The sequence below is a fragment of the Kogia breviceps genome, chromosome 19, assembly GCF_026419965.1.
Source record: "Kogia breviceps isolate mKogBre1 chromosome 19, mKogBre1 haplotype 1, whole genome shotgun sequence".
Taxonomy (NCBI): domain Eukaryota; kingdom Metazoa; phylum Chordata; class Mammalia; order Artiodactyla; family Physeteridae; genus Kogia; species Kogia breviceps.
The window spans coordinates 41,379,907-41,394,041 of NC_081328.1; the positions used below are offsets into that span (position 1 = coordinate 41,379,907).

The 14,135-nt window shown below is 48.3% G+C and overlaps 1 protein-coding gene and 1 long non-coding RNA gene across 2 annotated transcripts; both read left to right on the top strand.

The window, feature by feature from the left end:
* Nucleotides 1–3,207: 3,207 nt before the first annotated feature.
* On the top strand, nt 3,208–4,366 carry RPRML (reprimo like). The gene has a single exon (XM_059048806.2). The coding sequence runs from the start codon at nt 3,487–3,489 to the stop codon at nt 3,853–3,855; it is 369 nt and encodes a 122-aa protein (XP_058904789.1). The 5' UTR covers nt 3,208–3,486; the 3' UTR covers nt 3,856–4,366.
* A 2,833-nt stretch (nt 4,367–7,199) lies between these two features.
* Nucleotides 7,200–8,700, top strand: LOC136793151 (uncharacterized). Its single transcript, XR_010838033.1, has 3 exons — nt 7,200–7,307; nt 8,279–8,382; nt 8,539–8,700. It is a non-coding gene; the product is annotated as an uncharacterized lncRNA (long non-coding RNA).
* The last annotated feature ends 5,435 nt before the right edge of the window (nt 8,701–14,135 follow it).

A 14,135-nucleotide genomic window follows, 5' to 3' on the forward strand; every position in this document is an offset into this window, starting at 1 on the left:
TTTGGGTGGTCTTGGTTTATTTCCACAAGCCCAAGTTCTCTCTCTCCCTTCCTGCTCCCAGGTCACAGACAACATCTTCCTCTCCTGCCAGGTAAACAGAGAAAGCTGCTCAGGGATGATGAAAGAAAGGGGACAGTTATAATTAAGAGTGTAGCTTTGGACCTAGTATTGATATATCTATATCTATATATCTATATCTACACACACACACACACACACACACACACACACACACACACACACACTGGAATATTACACAGCCATCAAAAAGAATGAAATAATGACATTAGCAGCAACATGGATGGACCTAGAGATTATCACACTAAGCAAAGTAAGTCAGAAAGAGAAAGACAAATGCCTTGTGATATCACTTATATGTGGAATCTAAAATACAATACAAACCAACATATCTACAAAACAAAAACAGACTCACAGACATAGACACCAGAATTGTGGTTGCCAAGGGAGGGGTTGGTAGGAGAGGGAAGGACTGGGAGTGTGGGATTAGCAGAGGCAAACTATTATCTACAGGATGAATAAACAACAAGGTCCTACTGTATAGCACAAGGAACTATATTCAATATTCTGTGACAAACCATAATGGAAAAGAATATGAAAAAATATATATGTATAACTGAGTCACTTTGCAGTACAGCAGAAATTAACACAACATTGTAAATCAACCATATTTCAATGAAATTTTTTTAAAAAAGAGTGTAGCTTTGGAACAGGACAGATCTCGGCTCAAATTCTGGCTCTGATGTAAGCATCAGAGTGTGGTCTAGCTGTGTGGTCTTAAGTAAGTCAAATAACCACTCTCAGTCTCTGTTTCCTCATGTCAAGGCGACATCCACTGTAAGAATTCAGTGAGGTAATATATTTAATGCACTGAGCATATAATAGGTGCTTAATAAAGGAAAGGCCAACCATGAGCCTCCTCACAGCCTCTTGCTGGAGTAGGCAGGCCCCTGTACCCCACCTTTACTCACACCTCCCCAAACTTTCTGTGCAGGCAGACAGCTTGACTGACCTCAGCTGGATGGGGTCAAAGCCATGGGCTCCAAGTCCAGGGTATATCAAAGGTCAGGGGGTTGGTCTCAGGAAAAGGATGGACAAAAGACATAAAAGCATTTCTCTGAAGAAACCCAGCTGGTCAAAAGCAGGGGACAAAATGTCTAGGCCAGATACCTGTTCTCATCCTTTTCTATCCTGGCTCTGAGGGGTGGTCAGGACAGGGAGACTCCTGCCCAGAAAACTCTGAGTGCCCTCGTGCCAGGCTGCTTTCCTAAGACTGAGGAGGTGAGCTGGGTCTTTCCCTAATCTCTCTCGTGTGTGTGTGTGTGTGTGTCTCCTGTGTGTGTGTGTGTGCATACATGTTAGTTTCTTCATCTTTAAAATGAGAAATTTAATAGCTTCACAGGACACACACACACACACACACACACACACACACACATCAGTGTTCTACTAATAGTGAGGGGGTGGCTTTGGGATGCTCATGTGCTGGAGGCATCCTGAATCCCCTCCCTCCAATTTGCCAAGCCCTCTCTTTCCATCCACTTCTCTCTCCTTCCACTGCCACCACTGGAATCCAAGTCTCCAGCCAGCCATCTTTTGCCTGGACTATTGCAAAAAGTCCTGAATGCTTTCCTTCTTTCCTTTGATGCAACAATCAAAGAATACAAGAGTGAGAAACCATCCACTAGCCCCTAAATTCACACTATGATGTTTAAAATATTGACAATAAACAGGACTGGGGGCAGTATGCTCTTTCTCCACAGGGCTGGTGTGTAAACTGGTATATTTCTGGAGGGCAATTTGGTTAGATGTGATTTACTGATTCTGCAGGTCCGTTTTTCAAAATATAATAGAAATAAAAAATTACAGTTTCTGTACAAAGACTTCATTACAAGGTTCTTTATGGTAATCTTGTTTCTGACAAGAGAAAGAGAAAGAAAGAAAGAAAAGAAAAGAAAGAGGAAGGAAGAAAGAACCAAAAAAGAAAGAAGGAAGGAAGGAAGGAAGGGAGGGAGGAAGGAAGAAAAGAAAGAGAAAGCAAGCAAGCAAGAAAGAAAGCAAGCAAGAAAGAAAGGAAGGAAGGAAGGACGGGAGAAAGAAAGGGAGAGAGAGAAACAAGTCAAATATCCAGAAATAGAGACTTTGGTTAAATAAATTGTAACAGTCTATACTTTGACTACAATATACAATTCCTGCACTAAAAATGATGTTGCAGACCAGTAATTCTCACAGTGCATCTAGGAAGAGAAGCAAGAGCATTTATTTGAAATGCATAGGCTTACTGATTCAGAAACTCTGGGCTGAGCCCCGGAAATCTGGGTTTTAACAAGCCCCCTGGGCAATTCAGAACCACTGTTGTAGGTGAATATTTATCACTACCAAAGGATAAACTGTTAAATGACAAAGGGTTACAAAACAGCATGTACAAAACAGCATGTATGAACAGTGCGTCCCTATTCTGAATAAACACATAAATACACACATAGAAAAAGGACAGGAAGATTTTGTACCAAGACGGTGACATGGACACTCTCTGGGTAGTAGGATTATGAGCTTTTAGATTTTTTTTTGCGTTTTGCTAATCGGTTATTTCTAACAAGTTTACAGTGACGTGTATTTGTAAAAAGGAATGGAGAAGGGAAAAATGCAATAACATTTTTAAATTAAGAAAATGTCAAACGGGGAGGGCTGGGGGCGAGGCGGGAAGGAGGCAGAGAGTACTCCTCACCTTGATGGTGGGAGCAAGGCTGGGAGGCCCTGGGGGGGAGCGGCGGGGCGCGGCCGGCCACCCAGGAACACTGCCCAGTGACGAGGGGAGAGAGGAAAGGCAAGGCAACGCTGGGGCGAGGGGAGGGGTCTCTGCGACTCCTCTGACATCTGGGAAGGCTTCCTGCGACTTCAGTAAAGAGCGGAGGAGAGACTTAGATCTTCAGGAAGAACTTAACTGCTAAAAGCACCAAATCCCAGAAGAGGCTCCTTGGGAGATTTTTCCCGGCTGGAACCAAGGCTGCCCGGAGGGTGTCGAGCTTCGCCGACCGAGGGCGGGGCTGCCCTGATCTCCCGACCCCTTCCAGCCTTGGGACACTGGGGGAGCTGCGATCGCTGCGGGATTCCCGCCCCGCAAGGACGCTGCAGGGCCTGGGGAGCGGGGGGGAGGGGGAAAGGAGGGGGCGGGGCCGTTGCTAGGGGAGGGGCGGCGGGGAGTGAGAGGAGCTCAGTTGGTGCCGCGAGGCGCGCTCGGCTCTGCGGCTCCAGCTCCCGCGAAGCCTGTTGCTGCCTTCTCCCGGTCGCCGCTTCCCGCCAGGCGCCCAGGGGCCGGCGGCCCGAGGGGTGCGGCGCGCGGGCAGCCCCCCGCCCTCTTGCTCTCCACGCACACAGGTGGATCCGAGCGTCTCCGAGAGCGCGGACGCCGGAGAGCCTCCCGGTGTGCCCCGGACTGCGCGCCAAGACCCCGGGCGCCGAGCGGCGATGAACGCGACCTTCCTGAACCACAGCGGCCTGGAGGCGGCGGGTGGCTTGGGCGGCGGCGGCGGCGGCGGGGCCGCCGTGGGGAACCGCAGCCACGGGCTGGGCACGTGGCTGGGCTGCTGCCCCGGGGGCGCGCCGCTGTCCGCCAGTGACGGGGTCCCCGCGGGGCTGGCTCCGGATGAGCGCAGCCTGTGGGTGTCGCGCGTGGCGCAGATTGCCGTGCTCTGCGTGTTGTCGCTCACCGTGGTCTTCGGCGTTTTCTTCCTGGGCTGCAACCTGCTCATCAAGTCGGAGAGCATGATTAACTTTCTGATGCAGGAGCGCCGGCCTTCCAAGGACGTGGGCGCTGCCATCCTGGGGCTGTACTGAGCGCCGCCTCGGCCCGCCCTCGGCAGCTTGGCTGGAAGAAGACGGAGAAGGGCGCCCAGGACCCTGGTTCCCCCTCGCCGGGCTCTGCCGCCGCCTCTCGGCGGGCAGCGCGAGGGGCAGCTACGTGCCTCCGGGCGCGGGCGCCCGGGCCACTGCGGGACCTTAGGCGGCGCCGCGGGAAGGGACTTCCACACCCGACTCGGTCTTGCGTGCGGTCCAGCGTTGGGGGGTGGGAGGGTAGAGGATGGGGGTTCTTAACTGTTACTTTGAAAGGAAGTTCTGGGCAGGGTGGGAGAAGTTGTGGGATGCACTGGGGCTGAGGTCACTGGCGTGGGAACTTTGTGTGTATGTAGGTGGGGTGGAGTGGGGGCGAGTTCCGAGCAGCGTGCGGGCGGGGGGGCGCCGCTGTTGACGAATCCGAGTCACTGAGCTTGTTGGCTTGATTTCGCATTTGAGAAGAAATCTTGCAATAAAGCTACAGCCGTCGGGCTTCCCGCGGCTTCCGCCCGCACTCCTGTGGGATCTGTGTGTATGTTGCGGGGGGGTGTTGGCGGGGGTGGGCGGTGTGTAGCCTACTAGCAAGTACTTTAGGCAGGTCACAGGACGCCGGGCCTCAGGACTGGGCAGCTGTCGGGGCTGGTCGCGGGCTCCTGAGACCCCACTCGGAAGCCGCAGCCGGGGAGGAAAATGGGTCCTGTTTTCTACGCGGACAGCCAGGGAGGCAGGTCCTGCAGGCTGGCCGGAGAGCTGGTGAGATCAATTAAATCCCTGGAAAATCTGAATCTATTCCGTGAGATGGAAAAAAAAAAAATCAGTTACTTGAGTCCAAAAGGGAGAAAATAGCAGAAATAATACATCAGGACAGTGGGCAAATAAAATTTAATTAATGTGTGGGCAGCGGTCTAGATCGAGGGAAATTTTAATTATAGGGCCAAAAGCCCCGTGTAAGGGCTTGCTTGACGCTACCCTTGAGGAGGGAAGCTGAACAGATTCTGAAGATGTGCCCTTGCAGCATGGGGAGGAGAGTTTGGGTGGGGGGAATGTATGCTTGGGAGAGGGCTTTGTGGTTTAAAGGACCCAGGATGTTTAAAATGGAGCAAAGGACCTCCAATGTAGCTGTGTTCAGGGAATTTGGAACCTCCCATTATGAGATGCCCCCTGCTGCCCAGAACCCTGGCACCTCTTATAGGTGCAGAATTTCCTTAAGGCCATATTAAGCAGTTAGAATCTTGGCACTCACAGCCAAGGGGGAGTGTGAGTGGCTCTGTTGTCTGCAAGTGTCTGGTCTGGGGAAGAACTGAAACTGGGGGCTGGGGGACAGGAGGAGAGAAAGCTGGGCTTTGTAGCTTGTGTATATCCCCCTTAGCCCTAATGCTAACCCCACTCAGGCACCCTGGTGCTTGGAAGATTTGGGGGGAGGGCTCTAGTGGATTTCTCCCCCTCTTCTCTCTTTTGCCATGGGTGGAAGTGAAGGTGAATGAGAAGGAAGGTGGCTGAAGCCTTTCTTGGCTTTGGGAAGAGAAGTATATAGGGAGAACCATCTCATGTCTCCAACACTAGTTCCCTACGAGGTGGGGGGGTGGGCACAGCATCTCAACAAAAGCATAGATGGTCACTGATTATGAAGGATTCAGAATCCTCCTGGCTCCTGAGCCCTCCTGTGTAACCAGGATTGTCATCATTAGGGACTTCTCTGGTGGTCCAGTGGATAAGACTCCGCGCTGCCAATGCAGAGGGGGCCTGGGTTCCATCCCTGGTCGGGGAACTAGATCCCACACGCATGCCGCAACTAAAAGAGCCCGTGTGCAGCAACAAAGACCCGGCGGAGCCCAATAAATTAATAAATAATAAATATTTTTAAAAAAGGATCATATGTCATCTTCACACCCACACCCACCCCACCACCCCAATCTCAGACTTGGGAGAGTTCATCCAGTTAGGTCAGTCCAGTAAAGGATAGGGGCCAGAAACTACTTGCAGAGTTAAACCCACAATGTGAAGAATGTTCTGTTGATGGTTTGGGGTGACTTGCAAGTAGCCCAGCTTGATCTGGTGAGAGCAGCCTTGAACAACTGGGGTGACCTGGGGATCTGGCTCTGTGGAGCACAGCTGTCTGGAGCCCGGCTGACCCGATGGCCTGAAGAATGGAGTTCAGAGAGCTGCAGGCGTTCACGTAAAACCCAAATGACAGGAAAAATGGGAGTTTGGGCGGGGACACAGCTTAGACACTGTTTTTTCTGGCTGACCAAGTTGGAGCGAAGACTGACTTCCCTCTAATAAAATGGATCTGCGACTGGGGCAAGAGAAGGGGATTCAAGAATTAAGTTTCCTGAATTTGCTGAAAAAGGAAAGCCTTAGTGGGGAAGCTGTGCAGGGTTTTCTCACTGTAAAGAAGAAAAAAGGACAATGAAGACATGTACTAACATGCGTGTTTCCGCACTCCATCCCATGACGGACACACCCATGTGTACAAGTATGCACACACAGGCAGGTGCACACAAAGCCAGGCTCAAGCCCCAAACAGGAAAATAGCAAGTGTGACTGGGGTCCAGGGAAGGAGTGGAGGGTGAGATCTCATGGGCAGTCCATCTTAGTTCTTTCGAAGCCCTGATGTCCTGCAATGCGTTTACAGAGCCCTCTTATATAAAAACCTCGGCGGTGGGCACGCTTAGTTACGAAAGAGCGAGCGCACGAAGCATAGTGCTTCAGGGGAAAGGCAGGGCTACATCAGAACCCTGAGCCTGGGGCATCGGGCACTGGACCGAGAAAAAGCCTGGTTCTCCAATGCCCTCTCCTCACTCCCCACCCCTGTGCAGGGAGAGATCTTCCAACAAGGGCTGCCCAGGATTCAGGGGCCAAATCTCTGGAGGTCCTGGGTTCAGAAGAGAAGCCCTGGACACTGGTCTTTGAAATCCTAGCTGCCCTGCTTCCTAGCTCTGTGACTCTGGGGAAGTAACTCAATCTCTCTGAGCCTTGGTTTCCTCATCCATAGAATGGAAGCCATAGTACCCACAGCTCCCATGAGATGATGAGTATAAAGTAGCCGACATAGTGCCTGGCATGTGATAAACAGCCAATAAAGATAATTATTATGATTATCATTATTTTTGTTTAGGGTGTGAACTCTTCCCCAGCAAGATATATTTGGTTCTCTGAAAAGGGATCTTGGACAGAAAAATAGTAACGCTTATTTGCAAAGCATTTTGTAGGTTTCAAAGCACTCTCATCATCAGGACAAAAATAATGTATCACATGTCTAATGAGCTGAGCACTGAGCTCCCACCTTGCTGAGGAAGGTTTCATTACTGCTCCCATTTTACAGGTGAGGTAACTGAGGCTCTAAGAGGTTGTCTGAGGTCACCCAGCCAGGAAGGGGCAGAGCTAGGATTCAGCCCTGCCTGTGACTCCAGCCTTCCCTCCACATGCTCTTGTTTGCTGTCCACAACAGCTCGGTGAGTAAGAGCACACACTCTCCCATGAGCCTGTTTACAGGAGAGGAAACGAAGTTTCCATTTAACGGACTTGCCCCGGTACATCCTTTCAGCTAGTGTGTACTGGGAATGTCGTGTGGGCCAGGTACCGTGCAGGCACCGGGGTGAGCAAGGCGATAGCAGAACTGGAGTCTAGCCCGGCCTGCAGCCCGGGTAACTTGCACTGCCCCTCAGGACCACTAGCCCTCGGGTACTGAGGGTCTCAGGGACTAGGTCAAACCCTCTGCTTCCCTTCCTCTGAGTCAGGGATGGAATATCTGGGATCAGTTGTGCTCTCAATAGCAAGAGGTCCTCTGGAATGGGGTAGAGTAGGAAGGGCTTACATCGCAACATCCACTTACTTTCCCACTTGTCCGTCTGAATCCAGTTCACACAGAGCCACGCTGGGCTGGCTTCTGCGAGTCGCTCTGCCCAAACTCTCCCCAGACCCCAACTCAGCAGCAGACCAAGAGCAGCCTGGAGTGTCAGGGGAGGTTTAGAAGGGACGGTGAAGCCTGGGAAGTGGTGGGCACAGACAAAAAATGGCCACATCCAGCATTCCAGTGCTGGGGGAATGGGGTGTGCGCGGGGGCGGGGTGTGTGGGTATGTGTGTGTCACACATTTTATACCAAGGAATTTGGTGGGATCTCTGAGCAGCATTCCTTGAGTGCGGCTCACGATCCTCTCTCGCCAATCAAGATCTTACCAGGTACACGAGATGTCCAGATCCGCGAACCCAGCTCAGGGCAGGCCAAACCAGGCAAGTGTCCAGGTCTCAGAGATGGCAGCTGGGGCGCGGGTGTGGGGCCCCTACCCTGAGGCAGCATCTGCTTAGCCCTGCAGCTCTATGGTGTGAAAGAACCCCATCACGACTCTGCCCCTGAGGACCAGAACTGTCTTCTGCGTGTGTGTATTTTCTGTGGTGCCAAACATGATGCTTTATTTTGTTTAGGAACATCACAAAACTCGGCTGAAGTGAAGACACGGCCTCTGCTTTCAAGGGGTGTCATGCATCCTAGAGATCAAAGACATGTAATCAAATAAAACACAAGGAGGGTAAGTGTTCACTTCAGTCAGATGCAAATAAAATTCCATGGTAATGATTCCCTTTTTAGGTGCTAATATTGCCATTTAGAGAAGATCTTCCACATGCCAGGAATGGTGTGAAGCACTTTTCATATTTCATCTCATAATCCCTTCTATTTTTTTCAGAACCCAGATCTAATACTGCCTGCAAGGCAGAGATTGTTGTCATCTCCACTTACGAGAACAAGGCTCAGACGGTTAGGTCATTCCTCTGAAACCACAGTTAAGAATCCATGGAACCAGAGTCCACATTCAAGTCTGAGCTCAAAAAGTATTTGGAAAGTGAAATGCTGGCACATTTTATGATTTTGATTGAAATTTTGAAATTAAACCATGCCTTGATTTTTCTGTTTCATTGTTCAGGCTGTGGGGAGATTTGGGGGAGCACTTCTCACTTTTCTTTGTTGCAGAATGTGACGGTGACTCCTCCTTAGTCATGAAATAGTACTGCTGCTGCTGCTGAAGATGTTGGTGATGATGGTGAGAAATTAACGACTCGCCACCATCATTAAACAGACTATAAGTTGACAAGAAAAGTTACCCCAAAACACTAAAAGTAGAGAGGGAAAGAGAGGGTTATGTCGAGATGGTTGACTATATACTCACTCCATCCAGCTCTGTGTCATTATAAACACTGGGGCAGATATTAAAGAAAATCTAGAGCATTGCAGGAAAACATAAGGGGTGCCCTCAGTGGGTTAGAAACCATGAAGATATCCTGGAAAATAGGTGTCAGATTAGCTCAGGTTGGAAGGGGTACTCACAGCTCACAGATCAGGAAAGCAAGGTCTGCCACAAAAGGTGGGAACTGTTCCAGGGTGCGCCAAACTGGGGTGCATGGGCAAGGGAAGCAGGAGGAGTCACTCCCGGGGTACTGCAGAGGTTGTAGTCAGAAAAATCAGCTTCCTCTCTCCTTGCCCCAGCACTTCTTGCCATCAGAGGCAACCCTGAGGCTTTGTCATGAGCAGGGCACTAGGGATGATACAGAAAAGGAGAAATTATTTATGGCCATGGTGAGCTTAAGGTACACTGATCTGTAAAGATTAGAAGAGGTGTGCAATGGCAGTCAGAGGGCATCCCTGCCCCAAAGACTGCTCTGGGTCCTTGACGCCATGGGCCCTGTCTCCTCTGGAACCTGCCTTGTTATGCTCCTGACTGCAGACTTAGATAATGAGATGCTCCACTTCTAAACATGTGGCTTTATATTAACTTTTCTGCAATGTATGTGTCGGCAGTCACATGTGTACTTACCAAAAGGGTGAAAAACTCCAATGAATTGCCATGGAGATGAAACCTGGAATGAGGTTGCCATGGTAACAAAACTGTTTCTAAAGTGCCACATCACCTTGGGGAAGTAGGAAGCTCCTGTCAAAGACCTGAAGTTAGAGGCCAAATCACAGACCTTCCCATCAGGGCCAGGTGCTCTTTCAGTTTCTTTTTACTTCTTCTTTTTTTCTTCTCTTTTCTTGCCATCCCGAAAGGCAAGGGATTTAAATTTTGAAGACTTGATTCAAGCTCTGGCTGTGCCGTTAATAAGTCATGGGAATCAGGTATCTGAGGGCCCTGAAGAGGTGTGAGGAAGAGGGCTGCTGGCCCTCCTCTCTGGCTCTGTATTGACCTGCCGTGTGACCTTGGACAAGTCCTTCTCTCTGTTCCTGGGTTTCCTCCCATACAAAGCAAGGAGTTGGACTAGGTGGTCTCTAAGATCATTCCAGTACTTTTCTCTTTCCCATGACACTCTTGCCTCGAGGGGCAACCAGCCTCTCAAGTAAATTAGGTCAGCGGAGCTGTCTGTGGTGCTGAACATCTGTCTGTTGAGCTCCTGGGTCACATCCTGTTCTCAATAGATCATGGCTATTCTCAGCACTCCCAGAGACTAGCGGACTCAGGCCACCTCTATCAGGAGTCTAGGGACCTGCTTGCAGCTGGAGACGAGACTCCAGAGGGTCTTGGAGTTCAGAGAGCACTGGAGGAGGAATCTGGAGATGTGGTCCCAGCCTGACTCTGACATTTGCTGTCAACGGGTTTTTGATGAAGCCACACTTTCCCTGTGGACCTTTGTTTTCTCATCAATGAGACTAAGATGGGAACTAAGATGATCCCTAACGCCCGATGGGCCAGAAGAGTCCTGGGAAGCTTGCCTGGGCTACAGGGGACGGGAGAGCCCATACATATTCAGCCAATCCCCACCTGTCCCAAGGCTCAGGCTTCTCTAGTAGGACTGAGGATGATGAACAAAGGAGAACACTCCCTTGTTAGGAACATATGTTCTTTTGCCTGGAAGAAAAGCCAGGCCTTGAGCAGATGTATCATTTACATTTTCTCAAGTGACAACTGAACACTGAGGATGATTAGTGCTTGTTATGAAATGTGTCAAAACTATAATAAAATCTCCAACTTATATCATCCGCCTACTTATCTGATTATCTTTCCAGAATCTGCTTCACTCCTCAGTATCACAGGATGAAAAAGACAAAGAAAGGAAAGCTCAAAGGGAGTTCACACTAGGAGGGACACAGACACCGCAATTAGCTCTGAAACATGTTTTTCACCCTTCAACTCCCCCATTTGTCGACATAATCGGATGGTTGGGAGTGTGGAGTCCATAATCAAGAAGGGCCCTTGATTCAAGCCCTGTTTCTGCTCCTTAATTAGCTATAAGACATGATTTCCAAGCTTCAGTTTCTTCATTTGTAAAATGGGGGTTAATGACACGTACCTCTTAATGTTGCTGAAGGGATTAAGTAACATCGTTTATGAAAATGATTAGCAAGCAGTGTAAGCACACATTGAAAGTGATTGTTTTGGTTATTAATAGCTGCATAACAAACCACCCCCAAAACTTTATGGTTTAAAATAACCATTTTATTATCTCTCATGGTTCTGTGGGTTGACTGGGCAACCATGGGTTAGTTGGGCAGTTCCCCTGCTGCACGTGACATCAGCAGGAACTGCAGCCATCTAGGGGTCATCTGGCTAGTGTCCAAGTCTGATGCCTTGGTGGGGACAGCTGGAAGTCAGGGCTCAGCTGGAATGGTTGGACCTCTCTTTTTTCCTAGTAGTCTCTGGCATCTCCTTCTCCATGTGCTTCTCCCATGGTCTCTACAGCAGGACAGCTGTACTTATTACATGTCAGCTGTCTTCCCAGGGGTGTGAAAGCAGAAGTTTCCAAGCCTTCATAAGCCTTAGGCTCAGAATTGGCATATTTCTTTTCTGCCACATCCTATTTATTATTAATATGAGTCCCAGGGCCAGTCCAGATCCAGTGTGGGAGGAGAGACTATATAAGGGCATCAATACCAGGAGGCGTGGTTCACTGGGGAGTGTCTTTGGAAACCAACCACTACACTGATCAATAAATAACTTTTATGTTTGAAATTCCAAGTATGCCACTCCCTTATCCCTTTCTTAGAAATATCACCTCTTGTTGGGTTTGCACAGAGTTACTGAACAAGTACCTTGTTGACTATATAGAGTAATTTAGAGTTACGTGGTCACCGCCCTAACTACAGTCCCCTAGGATAGGTGTCATGTTTTTCTCACGTATCACCCCACAGGCCTAGGATAGGGCTCTGCATACAGTAGGTATTAACTAAAGGCTTCACACTTTGTTGGATATTAGTATTTCTTTACCAACTTTATTTGGGTTAATATTTTCTTTGCATATCTTTTCTTCAACCCTTTTCTTGCAGGATTTCTCTGTCAATATATTTTGGGTACATAAAATACAGCTGGATTAAAACATATATAATCTTTTCACTGGTGTGTTTCCTCTGGCTTCATTTATCGTGAAAACCAATATATTTGGATTTATTTCTATCATCTTATCTAGTGTTCTGTTTTTATTGCTCTTTTTATTTGCTTCTTCCCCCCCCCCCATTCTTTCGTGTCTTCTACTGGTTTGGAAGTTATGCATTTTATTTCTGTCCTTCTAGCGGTTACCTTCAATTTTTAACAGTATCCTTGATGAAAGAGTCTGAAATTAATCAATATCTCTGTCTTCATCCTGGATAAAACAGACTTCAAATGTTTAAACTCTGATTACCTCACCCATATACCAAGTTTCCTTGCCTAGGATTTTATTTCCACCTTGTTTTTTTTTTGACTCTCCCCAAAGTAGTCGTTATAAATGTTTTTATTTTTAAAATTACATACAGTGAAATTAATTTTTTTCTGGTGTATGGTACTAGGTGTTTTGACAAATGCTTCGAGTTGTGTAATCACCAACACAATCAAGATACAGAACAGTTCTCCCAGACAAACACAGTTCCTCATGCTGCCACTTTGTAGTCAAATTCTCCCTCCTTCCTTTAACCCTTGACAATCACTGACTTGTTCTCTGTCCTTATGGTTTTTCTTTTCCAGAATGTCAAATCAATGGAGCCATAAGATATATAGCCTTTTCAGTTTGGCTTCTTACACTTAGCTTAATCCATCCACATTGCTGCGTGTATCAATGGTTCGTTCTTTTTTATCGTTGAGTAGTATTCCATCATATGAATGCATCACAGATTTTTAAAATTAATTTTTATCTATCTCCAGTTGAAGGACATTTGGATTGTATCAGTTTTTGGTGATCATGAAAAATCCATCGCAAACAATCATGTACAGTTTTGTATGTATGTGCACTAACATTTTTCATTTCTCTTGGGTAAATACCTAGAAGGGGGACTGTTGCGTCATATAGAAAGTACATACTTAACTCTACAAGAAACTGCCAAACTGTTTTCCACAGTGGACGCCACGTTCCAATCTGCAGTGTGCAAATGTTTTAGTTGTTCTGCATCCTCACCAGCACTCTTGGTAATGTCAGGGTTATTATTTTTTGCATTTTGTTTATTTGTACATGTGTCTTTCTAGTATGTATGTAGCAATCTCATTGAGTTAAATCTGCATTTTCTAATGAATGGTGATGTTGAAAATCTTTTCATGGACTCATCTGTCCTCTGCACGTCTTCCTGAGTGAAGTGTCTTTTGCTCATTTTTAAAGTTGGATTGTTAGTTTCTGGTTGTTGACTTCTGTATAGTTTGGATACAAGTCTTTTGGCCGATTGTGACTTGTGAATATTTTTTCCCAGCCTATGCCTTGTCTTTTCATTCTCTTAACAGAGTCTCTCACAGAGTTCCACACCTCCCCCAACCACTGCCACCCCCACCCCCACCACCGTGTCCCCAGTACCTAGCTAGCAGCTGCATGGCAGGGACGCCACAGATGTCTGTTGAGTGGGTGATATAATAGTGGATGAAGAGGTGAGTCACTCTGGCCTGGGTTTTGCATCACTCAGGTCTATTGCCTTCTGCTCTGGCTCTCTGTTCTCCAAGTGGCTTTCTCGTCTTTATTTTGGCTTCCCTGGTCTCCTGACTCCAAGAAAGGAGTCCCCAGAATAGTGAGCATGGGTAGTCCAGTGCCAGAAAAGGCAGCCTCCATCCCTTCCATCCTGAGTTTAGGAAGTGGTGTTCTGGTTGCTCGTCATCGAGTTTGGTCAGTCCAGAGAGGCTGGCCACTTTCGAGGGTCCTGGCCCAATGTCTGGACCCTACTGAAGCCTGGACCATGATGGTCACGCTGAAGTCCACCCTGTGAGGTCCTGCCTGAAGGCCCAGCCAACCTTCCTCAGATGGCCCCTCTCTTGCATCTCTCTTTCCCTGCTCAGTCCAGAAGGTGAGGGAGGGAAGTCAGCTCCAGGGTGGGAGGATTGGCTTCTGGGGACCCCCAGGGGTGGAA